Source organism: Equus asinus, chromosome 13 (assembly GCF_041296235.1).
Source record: "Equus asinus isolate D_3611 breed Donkey chromosome 13, EquAss-T2T_v2, whole genome shotgun sequence".
Classification (NCBI taxonomy): Eukaryota; Metazoa; Chordata; class Mammalia; order Perissodactyla; family Equidae; genus Equus; species Equus asinus.
Genome location: NC_091802.1, coordinates 45,561,585 through 45,579,031, shown reverse-complemented (window position 1 = coordinate 45,579,031; position 17,447 = coordinate 45,561,585). Strand labels below are relative to the sequence as shown.

General features: G+C 39.0%; 1 protein-coding gene across 1 annotated transcript in view; it reads right to left on the bottom strand.

Moving 5' to 3' along the window:
* EFCAB3 (EF-hand calcium binding domain 3) overlaps nt 1-17,447 on the bottom strand; it is a 133,443-nt gene that overhangs the window by 84,450 nt on the left and 31,546 nt on the right. Inside the window, exons 11-13 of the mRNA XM_044745526.2 lie at nt 8,319-8,372; nt 7,734-7,838; nt 3,937-3,990 (exon numbers count right to left, since the gene is read on the bottom strand). Of these exons, the coding sequence (XP_044601461.2) occupies nt 3,937-3,990; nt 7,734-7,838; nt 8,319-8,372 (213 nt within the window). The remainder of the gene's footprint in view (nt 1-3,936; nt 3,991-7,733; nt 7,839-8,318; nt 8,373-17,447) is intronic.

Sequence of the window (17,447 nt, the reverse complement as noted above, 5' to 3'; positions counted from 1 at the left end):
AAACAATAATGACGAAACTTAGGCTATGAGTCAGTAGATGCAAACATTCACTAGTAAATAGGTAGTAAATAGGTAGAGTGAGAGAACGCATCAATGAAGAAAACTGCTGTTATAATATAATTTTGTGCAAACATTAAAATCTTGGTTTTGTAGAGTCTTCTTAATTACGTATCATGGAACTATACAGGGCTTTTCTCCAGGGGCTTCTTTCTTAACCCAGCCTGGCTCTCTGTCATGCCTCAGGGATTTGGTGGCCTTGCTTTGCTCTTATCGTGGCAGCTACTACCACACAGTATACTTTTTGGGGTTCTGTAAGGGTGGCTAGGAAGTTAGATGCAGTCTTCCAAGCTTGCTTTTTCGTGCTGGGAAAACTAGCACATTGAGATTTTTCATTCTTAGGGCTTTAACGTAAAGTGCTAGAGTGAAACAGACAGGGGATCACCAAACTATCACAAGCATGGGTAAGACACAAAGCTAACAAGTTTGTTTTGTAATGGACTTGGTTTTAGCTCCTGGTTATGAGGGTGGAAATCACCACTTATTCTTGCCCCCTGAACCGTTTCCCAATCTGTTTGGAGGATGGCTACATGAACCTTTCCTTCACGATGAATCTTCTCCCTAGCTTGCAGATGCAGTTTAGCAATAAAAACAAAATGGTAATCATGTGAGGTGAAGGATGTGTTAACAATTATTGTGATAAACATTTCTCAATATATATGCTTATCAAATTATCACATTGTGTACCTTAAACTTACATAATGTTATATATCAATTATATCTCAGTAAAGCTGGGAAAAAAAGACGCAGTTTAGGTACACAATTTGTATATCCTAGTCATTTCCAATTCTGGCAAAAGAAAACTCTTGTGTTTAGTCCTCTGGAACCACCTTGCAGTGCTTCCATTGGGAGGAGAATGTCTGGGGAGTTAGCTGATCTTCTGCAGAAGTGCCTGGGGGGAAATGGCACAAGGGTTGTTTTCCCCAAGCTGCTTTGGACCTCTCCTGTGAAGACTTCAACTACAGGAGCTTCTAATATCCCCCTGTAACCAGCCAAGGGAATAACTCTTCAGGCCCAACAGAGCAACTTCCTAGTTGCTAACTTGATCAGGCTTTTAACAGACATGGGCCTTCTGCCTCAAAATTATCAGTCTAACCATCTTCCCATTCTTTGAAATCATTCCCATTCTTCAAAATGTAAGCCTCTTAAAAATGTCTATATTCTCTAATCTATTCTGTGTTTTACCACTCTGATTTTTCTTTCCATTGCTAGTTTTCTTTTCAGCTCTTCCCACAGTGTCCTCTTGGACTCATATTTCATTAAATATGAATTTCTCTATATCTTTAGTCTTTTTACAGACTCTCACCTTCTTTCCCAATTGAACTTTGCCTCTTCTTAATAGACTTTTCTATTACTTTTTTTTTGAGAGAAAGCTGCTCATTTTTCTATATCCTACATCCTTTTCTATATCAACAACCTGGCCTCCAAATTACTTAATCTCCTTATCTTCAATGACTAGCTCCTAGATTCCATACTAGTTAACTATCATGGCCATATCCTGGATTTTGTCATCACCTGGAAATGCTTTACCTCTAAAATCTTAAATTCTAACATGCCTAACTAAGGCCAAAACCTCATATTCTTCCACTTCTTTCACTTCCTTACCCCTACCACAGCCATTGTAGTCTCTACAGGGACTTTCATTCCCCTCCTCCCCAATTTTTCCCCAAGTTCATAATTTCCATCACAACTTCACTTCCTTCCCTAACCACCCTGGACCACTTGACCACTCCCTTGACTACACATTTAATGTCTTTATTCTTTCATTCTTTTGGCATAACAGCTTTAAGAATTTCCTAATTTGGTCCAATTGAAGAATATCATAATTATATGAAAAGTTGCCATTACTTATTTATGATATCTGACCTTGGCTAGACTCTTGGCACTTCTTAGTAATGCTTTCATATATTCCTCAACAACCCTAGTTTCTAGTCCCTATCAAAGTTATCTGAAATCATCAATACTTTCCTTGAAGTCCCCTACCCCACCACTGTGCCCTTTCTTTTAGTGGATAATTCTGTTTTCTACTTTACAGAGAAGATTGAAACTTTTAGGTAACTCCTCTGAATTTTACTCCCACATCTATCCAGATTCTCTATATCTGTATCCTTCCTGACTTAAGGTCTGCTTGTGTCAGAAAAAGAGGTAGCCTCAGATTCTTAGACATATATTCAACTGCCTAGGGTTCAATTTCCCTTAGATGTCCCACAGGAACCCCAAACTCAATATGACCAAAATGGAAACTTTATCTTCTTTCTTTTTTTTTTTTTTAAGATTGTCCCTGAGCTAACATCTGTTGCTTTTTCCTTTTTCTTCTTCTCCCCAAAGCCCCCAGTTCATAGTTGTATATTCTAGTTGTAGATCCTTCTGGTTGTGCTATGTGAGATGCAGCTTCAGCATGGCTTGATGAGTGGTGCTAGGTCTACGCCCAGGATCCGAACCAGTGAAACCCTAGGCCACTGAGGCAAGCGTGCAAACTTAACCACTCAGCCATGGGGCTGGCCCCAGAAACTGTATCTTTACTTCTAAATTTATTTAGCTGAATTCCTTATTTTGGTGAATGTCACTATCACCCACTCAACTATCCAACTCAGAAACTAAGAAGTCCTCCTTCACTCTTTTTGCTCTATCTGCATATCTGATCAGTAACCAACTCCTATAGATTCTATATCTGTAACATCTCCTATATATGTCCCTTCCTCTCAAGTCTCATAGATAACGGTTTAGTTCTGCTCTTTATTGTCTCTTGCTTGTACAGTTGCAGTTTTCTTCCTAACTGGTCTCCCTGATTCTATTCTTGCCCACACACCTCCATCCACCCTTTATACTGCTGCTAGAGTAATCTTTCTAATCTGCAAATTTAATCACACAGGCCTCTGCATAAAATCTTGGAATGACTCTCCACTCCGCACAGAATGATATTCACACTCCTTTATTTGGTATTCAAGGCTCTCCATGATTTGTCTCCTATATTAGCTTCCTGTTGTTGCTGTAACAAATTACCAAAAACTTGGTGGCTTAAAACAATACAGATTTTTTCTCTTACTGTTTTAGAGGTTAGAAGACCAAAAATCAGTTTCCCTGGGCTAAAGTCAAGGTGTCAGCAGGGCTGGTTCTTTCAGGGGTCTCTAGTGGAGAATCTGTTCCCTTGCTTTTTCCACTTCTAGAGGCCACTTATATTCTTTGGTTCATTCCCCTTCTTCCATCCAGTGTAGCATCTTGCTTCCATTGTCACATTGCCTTCTACTTTTTCTGTCATCAAATCTCACTTTGCATCCATCTTCAAAGGATACTTGTGATTACATTTGGGGCCAAACTGGATAATCAAGGATAATCACCCCATCTCAAGATCCTTAATCACATCTCCTAAGTCCCTTTTGCCATACAAGGGAACAGTCACAAGTTCTGGGGATGAGGACCGGGATATCTTTGGGAGCCATTATTCAGCCCGTTCCTGACTTGTAAATTTATTCCTTGCCAAACTCTTGACAGCACTTTATTCTCCAGCTATGCCAATTTTTTCTAGTTCCCTTAAAGCATCATACTGTTTCTCATCTTCGTGCCTTTTGTAATTTTTCCTCTTTCAAGAAGGGCCATCCTACTCTGTCTGGCAAAACTGACTCACCTTTCAAGGATCAGCTCATGTGTTGTCCTTTCTATTAAAGCATCTCCCAATCTTTCTTCCTCAGGTGAAAATGACCATTCTGCCCCTTCTTTACTTTGTACAGGTCTTTAACATAGCATCTATAACGTTTTACTGCAGTTATTTATGTCTTTTTTCTTGCCCCAACTACATAAGCTCCTGGAAGCTGGTTTTTGTAGATCTATACTTGGGATACAGTAGATGCTCAACAATGTGTTAATAAAAATCTAACCTACCTGTAAAAAGATTTACTTTATCCATTACCACACTCATTTTAACCATCCCCTCATCTGTAAGAGAAGACAGAATTTTATGCATAAAAACAATAATATAAATAGAAGAAAGACATAAATGTGATACAATGAAGTAAAACACAAAATTTGCAAATTTTTATGATTTGCTCTAGAATTTTAGCCTATTTTCATTCCAAATGGAAAATGTGGAAAGATAAAGCTCTGATTTTAAAAAGGATACTTAATTTCATACTTCTTACATCACTTTTTATTCTACTAAGATAAACTTCGTATAGTAGAGTGCTAGGCTGACATTTAAAAAGTAGCCTTCTTTGCTTTCAGATCTGGAAGAACTCTGTTTTGTTGATTATAAGGTTGACAAGCATCTTAAAAAGGGCAAATGCTCCAGTAGGAAAGCTATGACTTGGAATATTAATAATACCTATTTCTGTACTCAGTCCACAGGTGACAACTAGCTGTGTTGTTCCACTATACACACTCAATACCAAAAAAGGAACTTTGATCAACTTAATTGAACTTTAATTTAAAAAATTTTGTATTTTTGAATCTTTACTTTGTATTTTCCTCTTTTTTTTTTTTTTTTTTTTTTGAGGAAGACTAGCCCTGAGCTAACTACTGCCAGTCCTCCTCTTTTTGCTGAGGAAGCCTGGCCCTGAGCTTACATCTGTGCCCATCTTTCTCTACGTTATATGTGGGATGCCTACCACAGCATGGCGGTTGCCAAGTGGTGCCATGTCCGCACCCGCGATCTGTACTGGCAAACCTTGGGCCGCTGAGACTGGAACATGTGAACTTAACCACTGCGCCACTGGGCCAGCCCCTGTATTTTCCTCTTAAATGGGGTATTTAGAGGGAAGAGCCTCATAGATGGTCAGTGCCTCACAGATAGATGTCTTATCCATTCTCATGTATTTCAATTAGTACCACAGAAGACTTATGAATAGCCTGAAGTAGGTCTCTAATGCTATTTCCTGTGGGCTCATTGACCTGAAAAGTAGTACTCAGGGATATAGTTGATACTTCCACAACCAAAATCACTGTTGAAGCATTCCAGTGAAGTTTCAAGATACCCGGAAAATGGGAAAACAAAAAACATCTACATCCTTTCACAGGCAGATAAAAAATACTGGGAAATTCTATACTTCCAGTAATAAAGAAAAAATTATCCTGTGGAAAATTTACTTTCTTCTGGCCATGGCAAAGGCATAATTAAGTGCCATTGTGTTGAAATGAATGTATATTGGTTGTTACTTTTATAAGTAACAAAAGCTAATATTAAATGCTTACTATGTGTTAAACCCTATGCTAGGAAACTGCAACATTTATGAAAGGTAGCTATTATTTTCTTTTTAACAAAAGGAACTAAGAATTGGAGGGGTTAATGTGACCAATCTTGCACAATCAGGAATTTTCGAAGCTGAAATTCTAATCTGTGTCTGTCTTATTCCAAATTCCAAACTCTTTCCACAATGCCATATAATCAGCAGAACCAGTGAGATGAATCCCAGGTTTTTGCTGTTTTTCTCAAGTGGGTCGTTATCTTGGAAACTTTTCCTAGTGGATACTTGTAGGTCTCACTATTGTGAGGTCATGCTAACATATGCTAGGCGTGATTGATATATAAAGGCAAATTACTTTGGAAACTATTGCTCTTTTCCATCTTGAGCTGCTTGTTTCTGGTAGTTCAGAATTTACTCTACGTACCTTTTTTTCTATTTCTCTTAATACTATTTTCTTCCATATTCTATTTGCTTACATTCAAACTTTCCTTATCAAATATTCCCTCCGTTTATTTATTTTTTTGCTTTTTCCTTTTGTTTGCTAATAATGTCATCACTGCTTTGGCACATGCTAAGTTTTACAAAATCTGTGGATTGCTAACATCCTAGGTAAAGATAAATGAGATGAATTATTAGAGTATTCATTTCCAACCATCTTCATACATATTTCTAGTTGAATGTACTGTAGGCATCTCAAACTCAACACATCTAAAACTAAAACTATTCTCTTGACATTGTCGCCTGAACCTCTTCCAGAATTCTCAAATTGGCTTATGATATGATTTACTTAGCCACCAAGAGATCTCCATCTTCTTAAAATATTTCTTCTTTTTCATAACTCACATGCAATCAGTCACCAAGCCCCATTAATTTAAATTCTAGAATCTTTCCCAAATCAGTCTCTTATCTATCATTAAGTTCACTTCCCTTGCCCAGGCCCACATCATCTCTTATTGCACTATAGCAATATCTTTTAAATTTAAGTCTTTGCTTCCAAAAATGTCTTCTACATTTCCATTGGCATTGACTTCCCAAAGAGAAATACTCTAGATATACCACTGCCTATAGGATGAAGGCTAAAACTGAAGGGAGAAATAGACAACTCAAGTATAATAGTTGGAGACTTCAATATCCCACTCTCAATAATGGATGGAATAACAGAAAATCAGTAGGATAAAAAAGACTGAACAATATTTTCAACCATTGAACATTCTCCAGGATAGATGATATGCTAGGCCATATAACAAGTCTTATCTAGTTTAAAAGGATTGAAATGATACAAAGTATGCTCTCTGACTACAGTGGAATTAACTGAAAATCAACAGCAGAAGGAAATTTGGGAAATCCACAATATTTGGAAATTAAAAAACACACTTCTAAATGACCCATGTATCAAAGGAGAAATCATATGGGAAATTAGAAAGTATTTCTAACTGAATGAAAGGGAAAACACATCAAAATTTTTGGAATGAAGCTAAAGCAGTGCTTAGAGGAAAATTTTTAGTTGTAAACACCAATATTAGAAAAGAAAAAAAATCTCAACTTAATAACCTAAATTTTCATTTTAAGAATCTAGAAAAAGATGAACAAACTAAACCCAATGTAAACTGAAAGAAGTAAACAGTAGATTAGAACTGAAATTAATAAAATGGAAAGCAGAAAATCAGTAGGAAAAACTCATGTTGGTTCTTTGAAAAGATCAACAAAATTGACAAACCTTTAGCTAGACCAACCAAAAAAAAGAGAAAAGAGACAGATCAAAATCAGGAGGGAGGACTTGACCACCAACTCTATAGAAATTAAAAGGATTATGAAGGAATACTATGAACAACTTCATGTCAACAAATTAGAAAACTTAGATGAAATGGACAAATTTCTAGAAAGGCACAAATTACCAAAACTAACTCAAGAGGATGAAGGCTAAACTCCATAGTCTAGTTTAAGGTCCTTCTGGTCTTGGCAGACTACCCTTCAAGCTTTGTTTCCTGCCACTTTATAACATGAAGCATACATTCTAGCCACAAGGGAATACTTGCTGCTCTCCTAATATTTGCGTTTTTGCATGATTTTATGTTTTTGTATGCACTGCTTTCCTCATCTGGAATGTCTTTTTTACTGGAGAATTTCTGCACATCTTCTGACAAGTCTTTCTCTGATCTCCTTCCCAGCAAACCTAGCTCTTCCTTCCTTTAGAATCTTACTGAATACATTTTTAGTATTATGGCACAACCACATAGTATTATGATGACCTGTCAGCATGTAAACCTCCTTACTAGACTGTGAACTCCTAGAGGACAGAGAACCCGTCATCTTTATTTTTATATTACTAACAGCTTATGTATAGTAGGCACTTAATAAGGTCCACTGTATGAGCTGACGAATTCTTGAGGATTGGGTCTTCATCTCTTTGTTTTTTAATGTTTTTGCACAACTCTAAATAAATAAACTCTCAGCAATTCTCATACATGAACTCAAAATTTCACTGAAAGAGCAGCTCACCATCAATGGACAGGCTGTCTAGTAGGTCTTGGAATTCTTCTTCTTCAAGCTCAAAGCCCATATTTTCCATGAAGGGTTCTAGCTTATTAACATTAAGCTCCACTCCTTAGGAAAAAAGAGTATGGGAATGAAAAAAGCAAACAATAATGACAAAGTGAAAAATGCTAGGCGTGTCCATGCATCGATTAGAGGGTGAACAATCAAAGGAACAGTAAAGTTGTTTAAGTGAAAAGAGCTATCACAGGTATTAAGAACAGAACCTACTCCTCATTTTTGTCCAGAGGATTTGATTATAGCTCTCATGGGACAGTTATATGGAAAAAACTAAAGAAATAGGCAAGTCTGATGAATTCTGGTAAGAAAGTGGCTTTGTAAGTCTATTCAGAAAATAAGACATGAAATGTAATGACAGAGACAAAAGTAATTTCTTCAAAGGTGGTTATGTTCAAAGTAGAAAACGATGAGACAAAAACAATAAGCAAACAGGTTAGATTGGCAAATTTGACATCACTAAAAATAAATGCAGTTTTTAAAAAGTAAGTGCAAAACATAAACGGTCTCAATTTTACCTGACTTCTAACTCACCTTTGAGAGACCTTATGCCATCCAGCAACTTATGCTTATACAACTTTCCAGCAGCTGTAAGATAAAGCACAACACAGTAATTGATAAGGACACCTGCTGAAATAATTAAAAACCCAACATTTTCAGAAGGAACAATCCTTATAATTTTACTCAAATTTCTTCTATTTATATTCCAACTAAGAGTTAGGCCAAGGGCAGAAAGCTGTTAAGATAGGAAATCTACCCACTTTTTTTCTTCTTTTTTTTTTTGGACAGTGGAAACAATTGTTAGTGTTACCTGGCCATACCTTTCTCATCTCTCTCTCTTTTTTTTTCATCTGATTTCTCCTTTTCTACTCCTCTGCTTAAGATCATGCATATTAATATTCTCAAGGATTATATTAGATCTAGTAGGACTTATGAGTGAAGAGATTGCGGATTCCTGAGCTAAAAAACTTAACGACTATGACAGGATGTCTTTGAATGTCAGTATTGAGCATTTCTATATATTTTTCATGTGACATCAAATGGATGTTGTTTTAGATATTTCCATTGAGAAGCCCATGAAAATAAACTCTTCTCCAAGGTAATCCCTTAGTGAGATGTCATCTGTTGCCATCACAGGCTTCATATTTTACAGAAATACAAACATTGATTTCTATTCCCATATAGTTGGTGAACTAGCATGGATTTCTGGCTCCCTTCCCAGAGATCAACCCTGAAGAAACTGAAGTCTAAGTGAAAACTTGGATTTTAGGAACTAAGTGAAAAGTCACAGCAAAACCCTTGGGAAATGTAAAGCTGTACTGGTGTGAGTGTGTGTTTATGTATCCTAGATTGGAGGGCTTACAAGAGGTAACAGGAAAGGACCACCTGGGGAAACATTAAAGAAAAATTCTGCCCTTGCCTTTCTGGACTATGACCCTGAAGTTATCACTGCCTACTCCTGTCGTTACAGATAGCAGCAACAAAATCCTAAACCACTGGTGCAAGTATCTGGAAGGTAATATCAGGACAGCACATAAACCCTGCCAGAGCGAGGATCTAATGTAAACAGGTGAAGATTGACAAGCTGCCCTCAGGTATTTTATTCTCTACTTCTCTCCTCAACCATTAGGGCTGGTGGATTGCAATCTAGATAGACTGCCCTCTTCCAGTTCTACTTCTCTTTGAGTTTAAAGGTGAAACTCTGACCAGAGGTGTTGCCTAGAACAGTGTCAACTCAGGAAAATGATCAACACTGCCTGGGGCTCTCTGCCTTGGGGCTCATTCCTTCTCCTTAAACACAACAGGCTGATGTGGATTGGAACCTGACTATTGGCCTTTACCTAAAGCACATTCCAAACACAGTAATGATCCCCCAAGAGAAGAAGGGCTCACAGAACCAAAGTAACTAGTCACTTGAGGAGTACAATTACTTCAAAAGAAAACAAACTGAATAATATATACCATTTGAATCAGAATTATTGGAATAAAAGGACCAGGAATTTAAAATAAGCATGATAAATATACTTAAAGAGAGAAGGGATGATATTAGCAAAATGTAATAAGAACAAGAAAGTACAAAAGGAATCAATGGAAATATTAGGTATAAAAAAGTTTGAATAAAGAAACACAGTAGATGGGATAGAGTGTGTTGGGGAGGAAGACATTTTCTTTACCCTCTCTGGCTTCTTCTGGCTGGAAAATGAATTAAATTCACATGAGACAGAATAACAGGAGAAAATTAAACAGAGCTTTATAACATGTATACATGGGAGAGGCTCAGGCAACCTGAGCAACTCGCCAAAATGGCCAAAGCCACCACCTTAAATATCATCTTCAGCTAAAGACAAAGGAGGATGTGGGGGGTGGGGGGAGTCAGTTACAGGAGGTTACCAGACAAGTACAGTAAATGAGAGTAAGATCATTATGCAGATTTAAGTCCCTTGCCTTCCACATTGATTAAGAGTTTCTAGAGATAAGGTCATCCCCCCTTCTTCCTGGTACAGAGAGGGAGACACCTTTACAGATGAGATTTCCTTTACAATGTAAATGTCTCTTAACAAAGGGTAAGTAAATTCTACTTTTCAGTTTCTTTCCTGTCTGCAGTTTTTAAAAGTAACCAGCTCCAAATAATCCTTATGCCAAAGAGACATATCTTGGGGTGGCCAATTCCAGTCCCCCACAAGTGCAATAGAAATAGCTGAAAAATTAATTAGTGGGCTGTTTGGTCAGATTGAGGAACTCTCTCAGAGGGCAGCAGAAAAGAACAAAAAGGAAGAAAATGGAAAATTATGAGATATGAATATAGAAGTAGGAGTGCTAATCTCTGGGTAACAGGAGTTCCAGAGGAGAGAAAATAAAAATGGCAAGGAGAAACTATTTGAAGAAATAATGAATTAAAATTTCCAAGATTAAAGATGAAAGACCTTATATTAAAAGTGCTCATAAAGATTCAACTGGAAAAGATAAGGAAAATTCCCAGCCTAGACACATTATACTAATTTTAAAAATATCAAATAAAAAGATAAAATTCTAAAGTCCTTCAGAAAGAAAAGTAGGTCATCTATAAAGGAAGAAAAACCAGACTGACATCAGATTTCTCAACAATAATTTCAGATGCTGAAAGGCAATGGAGTAATATTATTTGAAACATTAAAAGAACTTTAAATTTACATACAAATTGTTATTTAAGCATGAGGACATAATAAAAATATTCTCAGGGATTTAAGGTTTAAGATTCACCACACAGATTCATATTGAAAATGGTTTTTTTAAAGAAAGCACTCAATAAGAAAAGCAAATGTAGGAGATGTTATAAGAGGTATGGAAAGAAAAGATGATCACATATCTTGGTAAAACTTATTGCTGATTTAAAAAGTCAAGAGGGGCCAGCCCTGTGGCCCAGTGGTTAAGTTCTCACACTCTGCTTCGGCAGCCCAGGGTTTCACTGGTTCCGATTCTGGGCACGGACATGGCACCACTCATCAAGCCATGCTGAGGTGGTGTCCCACACAGCACAACCAGAAGGACCTACAACTAGAATATACAACTATGTACTGGGGGGCTTTGTGGGGGAGAAGAAGAAAGAAAGAGGAAGAGGAGGAAGAGGAGGAGGAGGAGGAGGAGAAGAAGAAGACGACGATGATGAATAAGATTGGCAACAGATGTCAGCTCAGGTGTCAATCTTTAAAAAAAAAGAAAAAGTCAAGAGAAAAAAGAGAAAGTATATTATCCATAATAATCCAGTCTGAAATGTTAGATAAATTCTCTCTCTTCATTCTTTTTTCTCTGTTTTCATCTCGCACAATCTCTGTCAATTTATCTTTGAGTTCTCCAATTTTTTCTTCTGCCAGTTCAAATATACTGTTGGGTCCTCTCTTGTAGTTTTCAACTCCAGAATTTCCAGTTGGTCCTTTTTAATAATTTTTCTCTTTATTGATATTTTCTATCTGATGCAATATTGTGATCATACCTTCCTTCATTTCTTTAATTATGGTTTTCCTTAATTCTGTGAACACATTTATAATGGCTACTTTGAAGTTGTTTTAGTTAGATTTGAATCTGGTCACTCTCATATGCAGTTTCTACTGTCTATGCCCCCACCTCTAGCGTATGGGTCATATTTTCCTGTTTCTTTGCATGCCTCCTGATTTTTTGTTGGAAACTGGAGATTTTAGATAATATATTGAAGCAATTTTGGGTACTGGTCATCCCTGTCTGGGTTTATTATTATTATTTGCTTTTTTATTTGTTTAGTGATTGACTGGATTATTTTATGAAGTCTGTCTCTCCTCCCCACTCCCTCCAACCCTCCCCTGTATGCACATGCACACACGTGCACACACACGCACACAGCCTCTGATGTTGCTCTTCAGGGCTGCACAGCTTTGAGTAAGCCCACAGTCCTCCTGGGATGACGATGGTTTTAGTAGGACTCTCTTCTTCTCTTTCCCTGACCACATCCAGCTGTTAAACTCCACTAATTGCCACCTGATTGCTTTACTGTTTTCAACAATGCCCTGGTGCATAAATTGTTCCAATCAAATTCTGGCTCTTTTGAACTTATGGTTTCTGAGGTCAGTATTTGATAATTGTTTTGACTTCAGGGGGGCCCCTCCAAGCTGTGCTATTCCTGTTTCTCCCTACAAACTAGGCAGCCTACAGTCTAGACTGTATTTTCATTAAATCCACGCGTCTCCTCCCAACTGCCTTTCATCACAACCTCGACTGTTCTTGAGAATGTCCTTAGGCTTGAATTTCTCAAGCTCTGTTGCAAATGAAGTCATTTCCTTTGGGAAGAGATTAGAAGCTCTGTGTTTTACGGCCTGCTTCTCCCTCAAGGCAAAAATCTCTAAACTAGGGCTCTGGAGCAGGGGGTAGAGACATTGGCGAGCTTCTCTCGGAGTGACACTTCTGCTCCAACAGCTGAGTGCTTAGTGGAGGAGGGGGTCAGCAGTCTGAAGTCCTCTCAGCTTGCCTTTCCTCTCACTGCCTCATGAGCTCAGGCAAGGGCAGTTGGGGCCCCATATTCTCAGTGTGCTGACAAATTGAAATGGCAAGCAACAGGATATATGGAGTATATGAGGAAGCCATTTGGTATAAACCTAATTCAGCCTTTGTTTTTTCCAAAAGGGCTTGACTGTGGCCATTGAGCATGCATTGTATATCTGCTTAGACATTTTGAGATAAAGGTGCCACTTCCCTCCCCCTCCCAATGTGGGCATCTCCTTAAAGATTAAGCATCTTTCCTTAGGCTGGGAACTGATTGCAGTGCTCATCTGTGACCACCCAGCTCGAGGCAACAGACCTGCCACCCTGCGGGGTTCACCGAAACAGCAGACCTATCTGCTGTTTCCATCAATCGCTGTGCCAACAAGGCAGCCTCGTGACTATTGTAAAAGGGACATTTCAATCATATGTGAAACATCCTCTTTGAGGGTATATAACCACCCTGTTTACCCCCACTTCTTTGGAGTGCTCTGTTCCTTTGTGGAAAGACTCTCCCGGGTTATAATCCTCAGATTTAAGCTCAGAATAAACTCACCCAAATTTTCATTTATAGATTGGTTATGGATTATTTTCATCAACAGTTCTTGACGTTGTCGGCAGGATTTCAGAGAAACCCATCGGACGCCACCTGGAATCTACACTGAACCGGCATTTGGTACCAATAAGGGCCCATTGAACCCCCGGATCACTGCATTCTTCAGGTGACCCTGGTGAGTTCTCCTGAAACCTGGACGTCCTTACTTTAAGTTGACGGTCCAAGAGTTTATATGAGCTGGGTAAGGTCTTAAGACTAGAGGTTTGAGAGGTACTGGTACATTTCCTAGGTGGAGAAAAGCCTAGAGGGAAGTTCCTAGGCCAGAGGAGCCAGAGGAACTTGGGAGTGAATGGGGAAGGCTGACGTTTTTAATTTGGCTTTAAATTGGAAAGAATAGTGTTTATAAAGTCTGAACAAACTACTTGATAGAGAAATGAGAGACTGAACGTGTTCAGCTCCAAACAAAAGGGGCATTAGCTCCTCCCGGCCTTTACCAAAAGGTGTTCTTAGGTGACTAACGACCTCAGTGGGAGTGTCAGAGGATCAATCCTCGTGACGTGCAGTGGTCCTATAGGGAACTCCACTCTCATTCACGGTAATTAATTACAGGCTCGTCCGGGGACGCGCACATAAGGGCTGGTCACCCAACGCTCCGAGCCTCCTACAGCGGTGTTTTAGACAGCCAGAGGGAGAAACCGAGGCACGTAAGAGAGTGTTTATGACCTCTCCAAAGGGAGTAACACTCACAAGCAGCACACTTTCTGAGCCACTACACTGTCCTTAGAAGTTGTTCAGACTTTATAACAAAACAAAATTAAAAGAGAAGCAGGAAATCGAGCTTCTAAAACAGCCTGATCAGTTCCCGAATGGGCAGCCTCTCCTCCAGACTCCGGATGGCTTCATGCTGTGACTGTAGTTGCTTAACAAAGGGGGATCCAAGTCAGATTGCTAAGGCCAAAAGAAAGTAAGATAGAAAGAGGAAAAAAACTGGGAAAACAAGTTTTTCCGCCGCGGTCTGCTATGAGAACAGAAATCTAAGGAAGATCTTTGCACTGTCTGTTGTTTGTGTGTGTGTCTATATGTTACAAAAGTTTTTATATTTTACCTCCGGATGGTACAATTTCTAAAGAGCTCTATTCCATTGACTTAAAGTAAGCACTTACAAAATGTTTTTCTGAATAGAACTAACCCAAATGTCTTTAAAGTTTATGATATGAATTAGGGCTGCCCCAGGGAGAGAAGCCCAGGGCATCCTCACCTACATGCCGATCTATATGACCAGATTCATATCTAAAGTTATATGACCGCACAATAACCAGACCCCATCTGCACTGAAATCATTTAATAACTTTTTACATCATCCCTTGCCACAGGAACCCCAATGGGGGGATTTTCAAGGTAATGGCTCCTTTTCTTTCATCTCTCTTAAAGTTACAATGGTCATTTTCGTCTCCTTTTGAGCTTTGCAACAGGGAAACAAAGAAATCTTTAAAGAGTCAAAGGCTCTACCCCTGGGATCCCCAACTTTGGGTTTCCAGGCCTGATCACCCTGGCGACCCCAAGTGGGGTGCCCTCTCTTGACGGTTGACTCATTGAGTATTTTAGTCACCTACTGAGCCAGTTATGAGGGTGGGAGACCTCTGATTTATTCTGTGAACTGTCCTGCTGGGGTTGTGTGCCCAGCACAGGAACTGTTGTGTGACTCTTATCTTGATAACCCTCTGGAAAAGGCCATGAGGGTGAGGTCTGATCTCTTCTTTTCCTTTCTTTGCCTGTTTCGTTCATCATCTCCTCTGTTGTCACCAAGTCGAGGTTAAGTTCAGGCTGGACCTGACCAGAACCTGGACCTTCTGTAAAATTGAAAACTTGAGAACATTTTGCCAGGGACTTAACTCTCAACCCTGGCACTGGGAGCCCCGGCCTCCAGCCAGGTCCAGGCCTTTGCCTCCTGCTTCCCTGCCTCACCTTGTTCTGATTCAGGGACAAAGTGCCCCAGCTAAGTGGGACTTGACTAAATCTTATAACTATGTTGACACCCGCAATTGGGCTCTGCACCCTTTTCCAGTCCACTGTCAGTCGGACACTGGCTTTACCACCATGGGGAACACCCTAAGCATCCCCAGAGACTCAATGCTCAGGTACATTTTAACTAATTAGAAACACTTTCAATTGGATGGGTTATGCCCCAGAAACTCCAGCCGGGAGAAAACTTGAGGGGTTTCTCTATGCCTTTATGATGTAGTTGGACAGGTAGATCAACCTAGAATGTCATTCAAGTTACAATCCAGTTTCTGGGAAATCAAGAGCAACTGTCCTTAGAAAATCCTTGCAAGACTGGAAATACAGCTCTAGAGGCAATTCAGATTCCACCCAGTTCCTTTATCTCAAAAAGGATTATCATATCCCCTCTCCAGGAACTACTACCTAGCCCATCACTAATTCCTAAGACAGAAAAAAAGAAGAAAAAATTAAGAGCTCTGTTTAATTGGCTTAAAGTAAGCACTTACATAAATTCTAAATGTAGTAGAAATTAATCCAATGTCTTTCAAGTTAACGTGATGTGAATTAACTTTTGGTAAATGAAAGCTTGTTTAAGTTTGTTGGTTTGATTGAAAATAGTCTTGTCAGAGTTGTCAGTATTTGCATATGATGCAGGTATGCAGCCTGGGTTTACTAGTCAAGTAAATTCACGTTGTCTGCTAGAAATTCGTCAGCAAAATAATAGCTTTAAATGATGACCAGTTTTGTCTAATGTCTCATGAGGTTTTCGTGGGTAATCTGAACATAATTGTTGGAAACGATTTAAATAGATAAAAGCAGGTACAATAACTGTTTTATGGTCTGTATACTTGGGGAAAAAACAGTTTCCAAATTCTTTTTGGTAATGTAGGGGAGGAGGACATTTCCTCTCCCCAAATGGGGGTTCGTCTGGCTGGAGAAGGAATTAAATTCACATGAGACAGAATAGCAAGAGAAAATTAAAGCTTTATGAGGAACCATGGCCCGGGGCCTTTCTTCCTGAAGGAAGAAAGGGCACCCAAGAAGTGGGGTGCACATAGTGGTTATATACCCCCAAACAGGGTGTTTCACACGTGATTGAAATGTCCCTCCCACAATAGTCACAAGATTGCCCTGTCGGCACAGTGCTTGATGGACACAGCAGGCAGTGGTCTGCTATCTCAGTGGGCGTAGCAGGAGGCAAGTTGATTGTCTGGAGCTGGGCGGTCACAGGTGAGCGCAGCAATCAGTTCCTAGCCTAAGGAAAGATGCTTAATCATTAAAGAAATGCCAGCGTTGGGAGGGAGAGGGAAGTTAGTTACAGGAGGTTACCAGACTAGCACAATAAAATGCAGATTTTAAGTCCTTGCCTTTAGTATTGATTAAGAGTTTCTAGAGAGAAGGTCATCGCCTTTCTTCTTCCTGGTACAGAGAGGGAGGCACCTTTTACAGATAGAGATTTACCTTACAAATGTAAAGGTGTCCTAACAAAGGGCAAGTTCCATTCCTCAGAGCCTCCTTCCCTGTCCCAGTTTATCAAAAGCAATCAGCCTCAAACAATCCTGATGCCAAAGAGACATATCTTGGGGTGGCCAATTTCAGGTCCCCACAGTAACAATCTTGAGTTTTGCCAAGTTAAGTTAAATGATAAAAATCTGAGCATCTGGGTCAGTTTTGGATTGCATAGAACACAAACATTATTGCTAAACGTATCTAAGTTATCTATTTTTGGCTTCTTATTGCAGAGGGGCTAAAAGTCTTTGGGTCTGTTACTGTAAAGCAGCATGTTTCTAGAAATTATGAAGTGTTTAGAATGCTGATATAAAAGACAATTCATAATTGCTTACCTTTTTACTGTTTACTAGGGTCTGTTAAGGGTTAAAAGTTCTAATTAACATATATAATTAAAGCTACTAGAAATTAATAAGGAAAACAGCTCTGTATTCAAGGAAAGTTAAAATGTATGTTTTCAGTAAAGAGGATATAAAGAATGGAAGTATTTTTTTTGTTCAGTTAAGAAAGATAAATTTGTCCTAATGTACTAGAAGGGAAGAAAGCAAGCATGTGACAAATTCTGAATGTAACAAGAAAGTTGTAGAAGGTTTGTGAAGGAGAAATTCAGA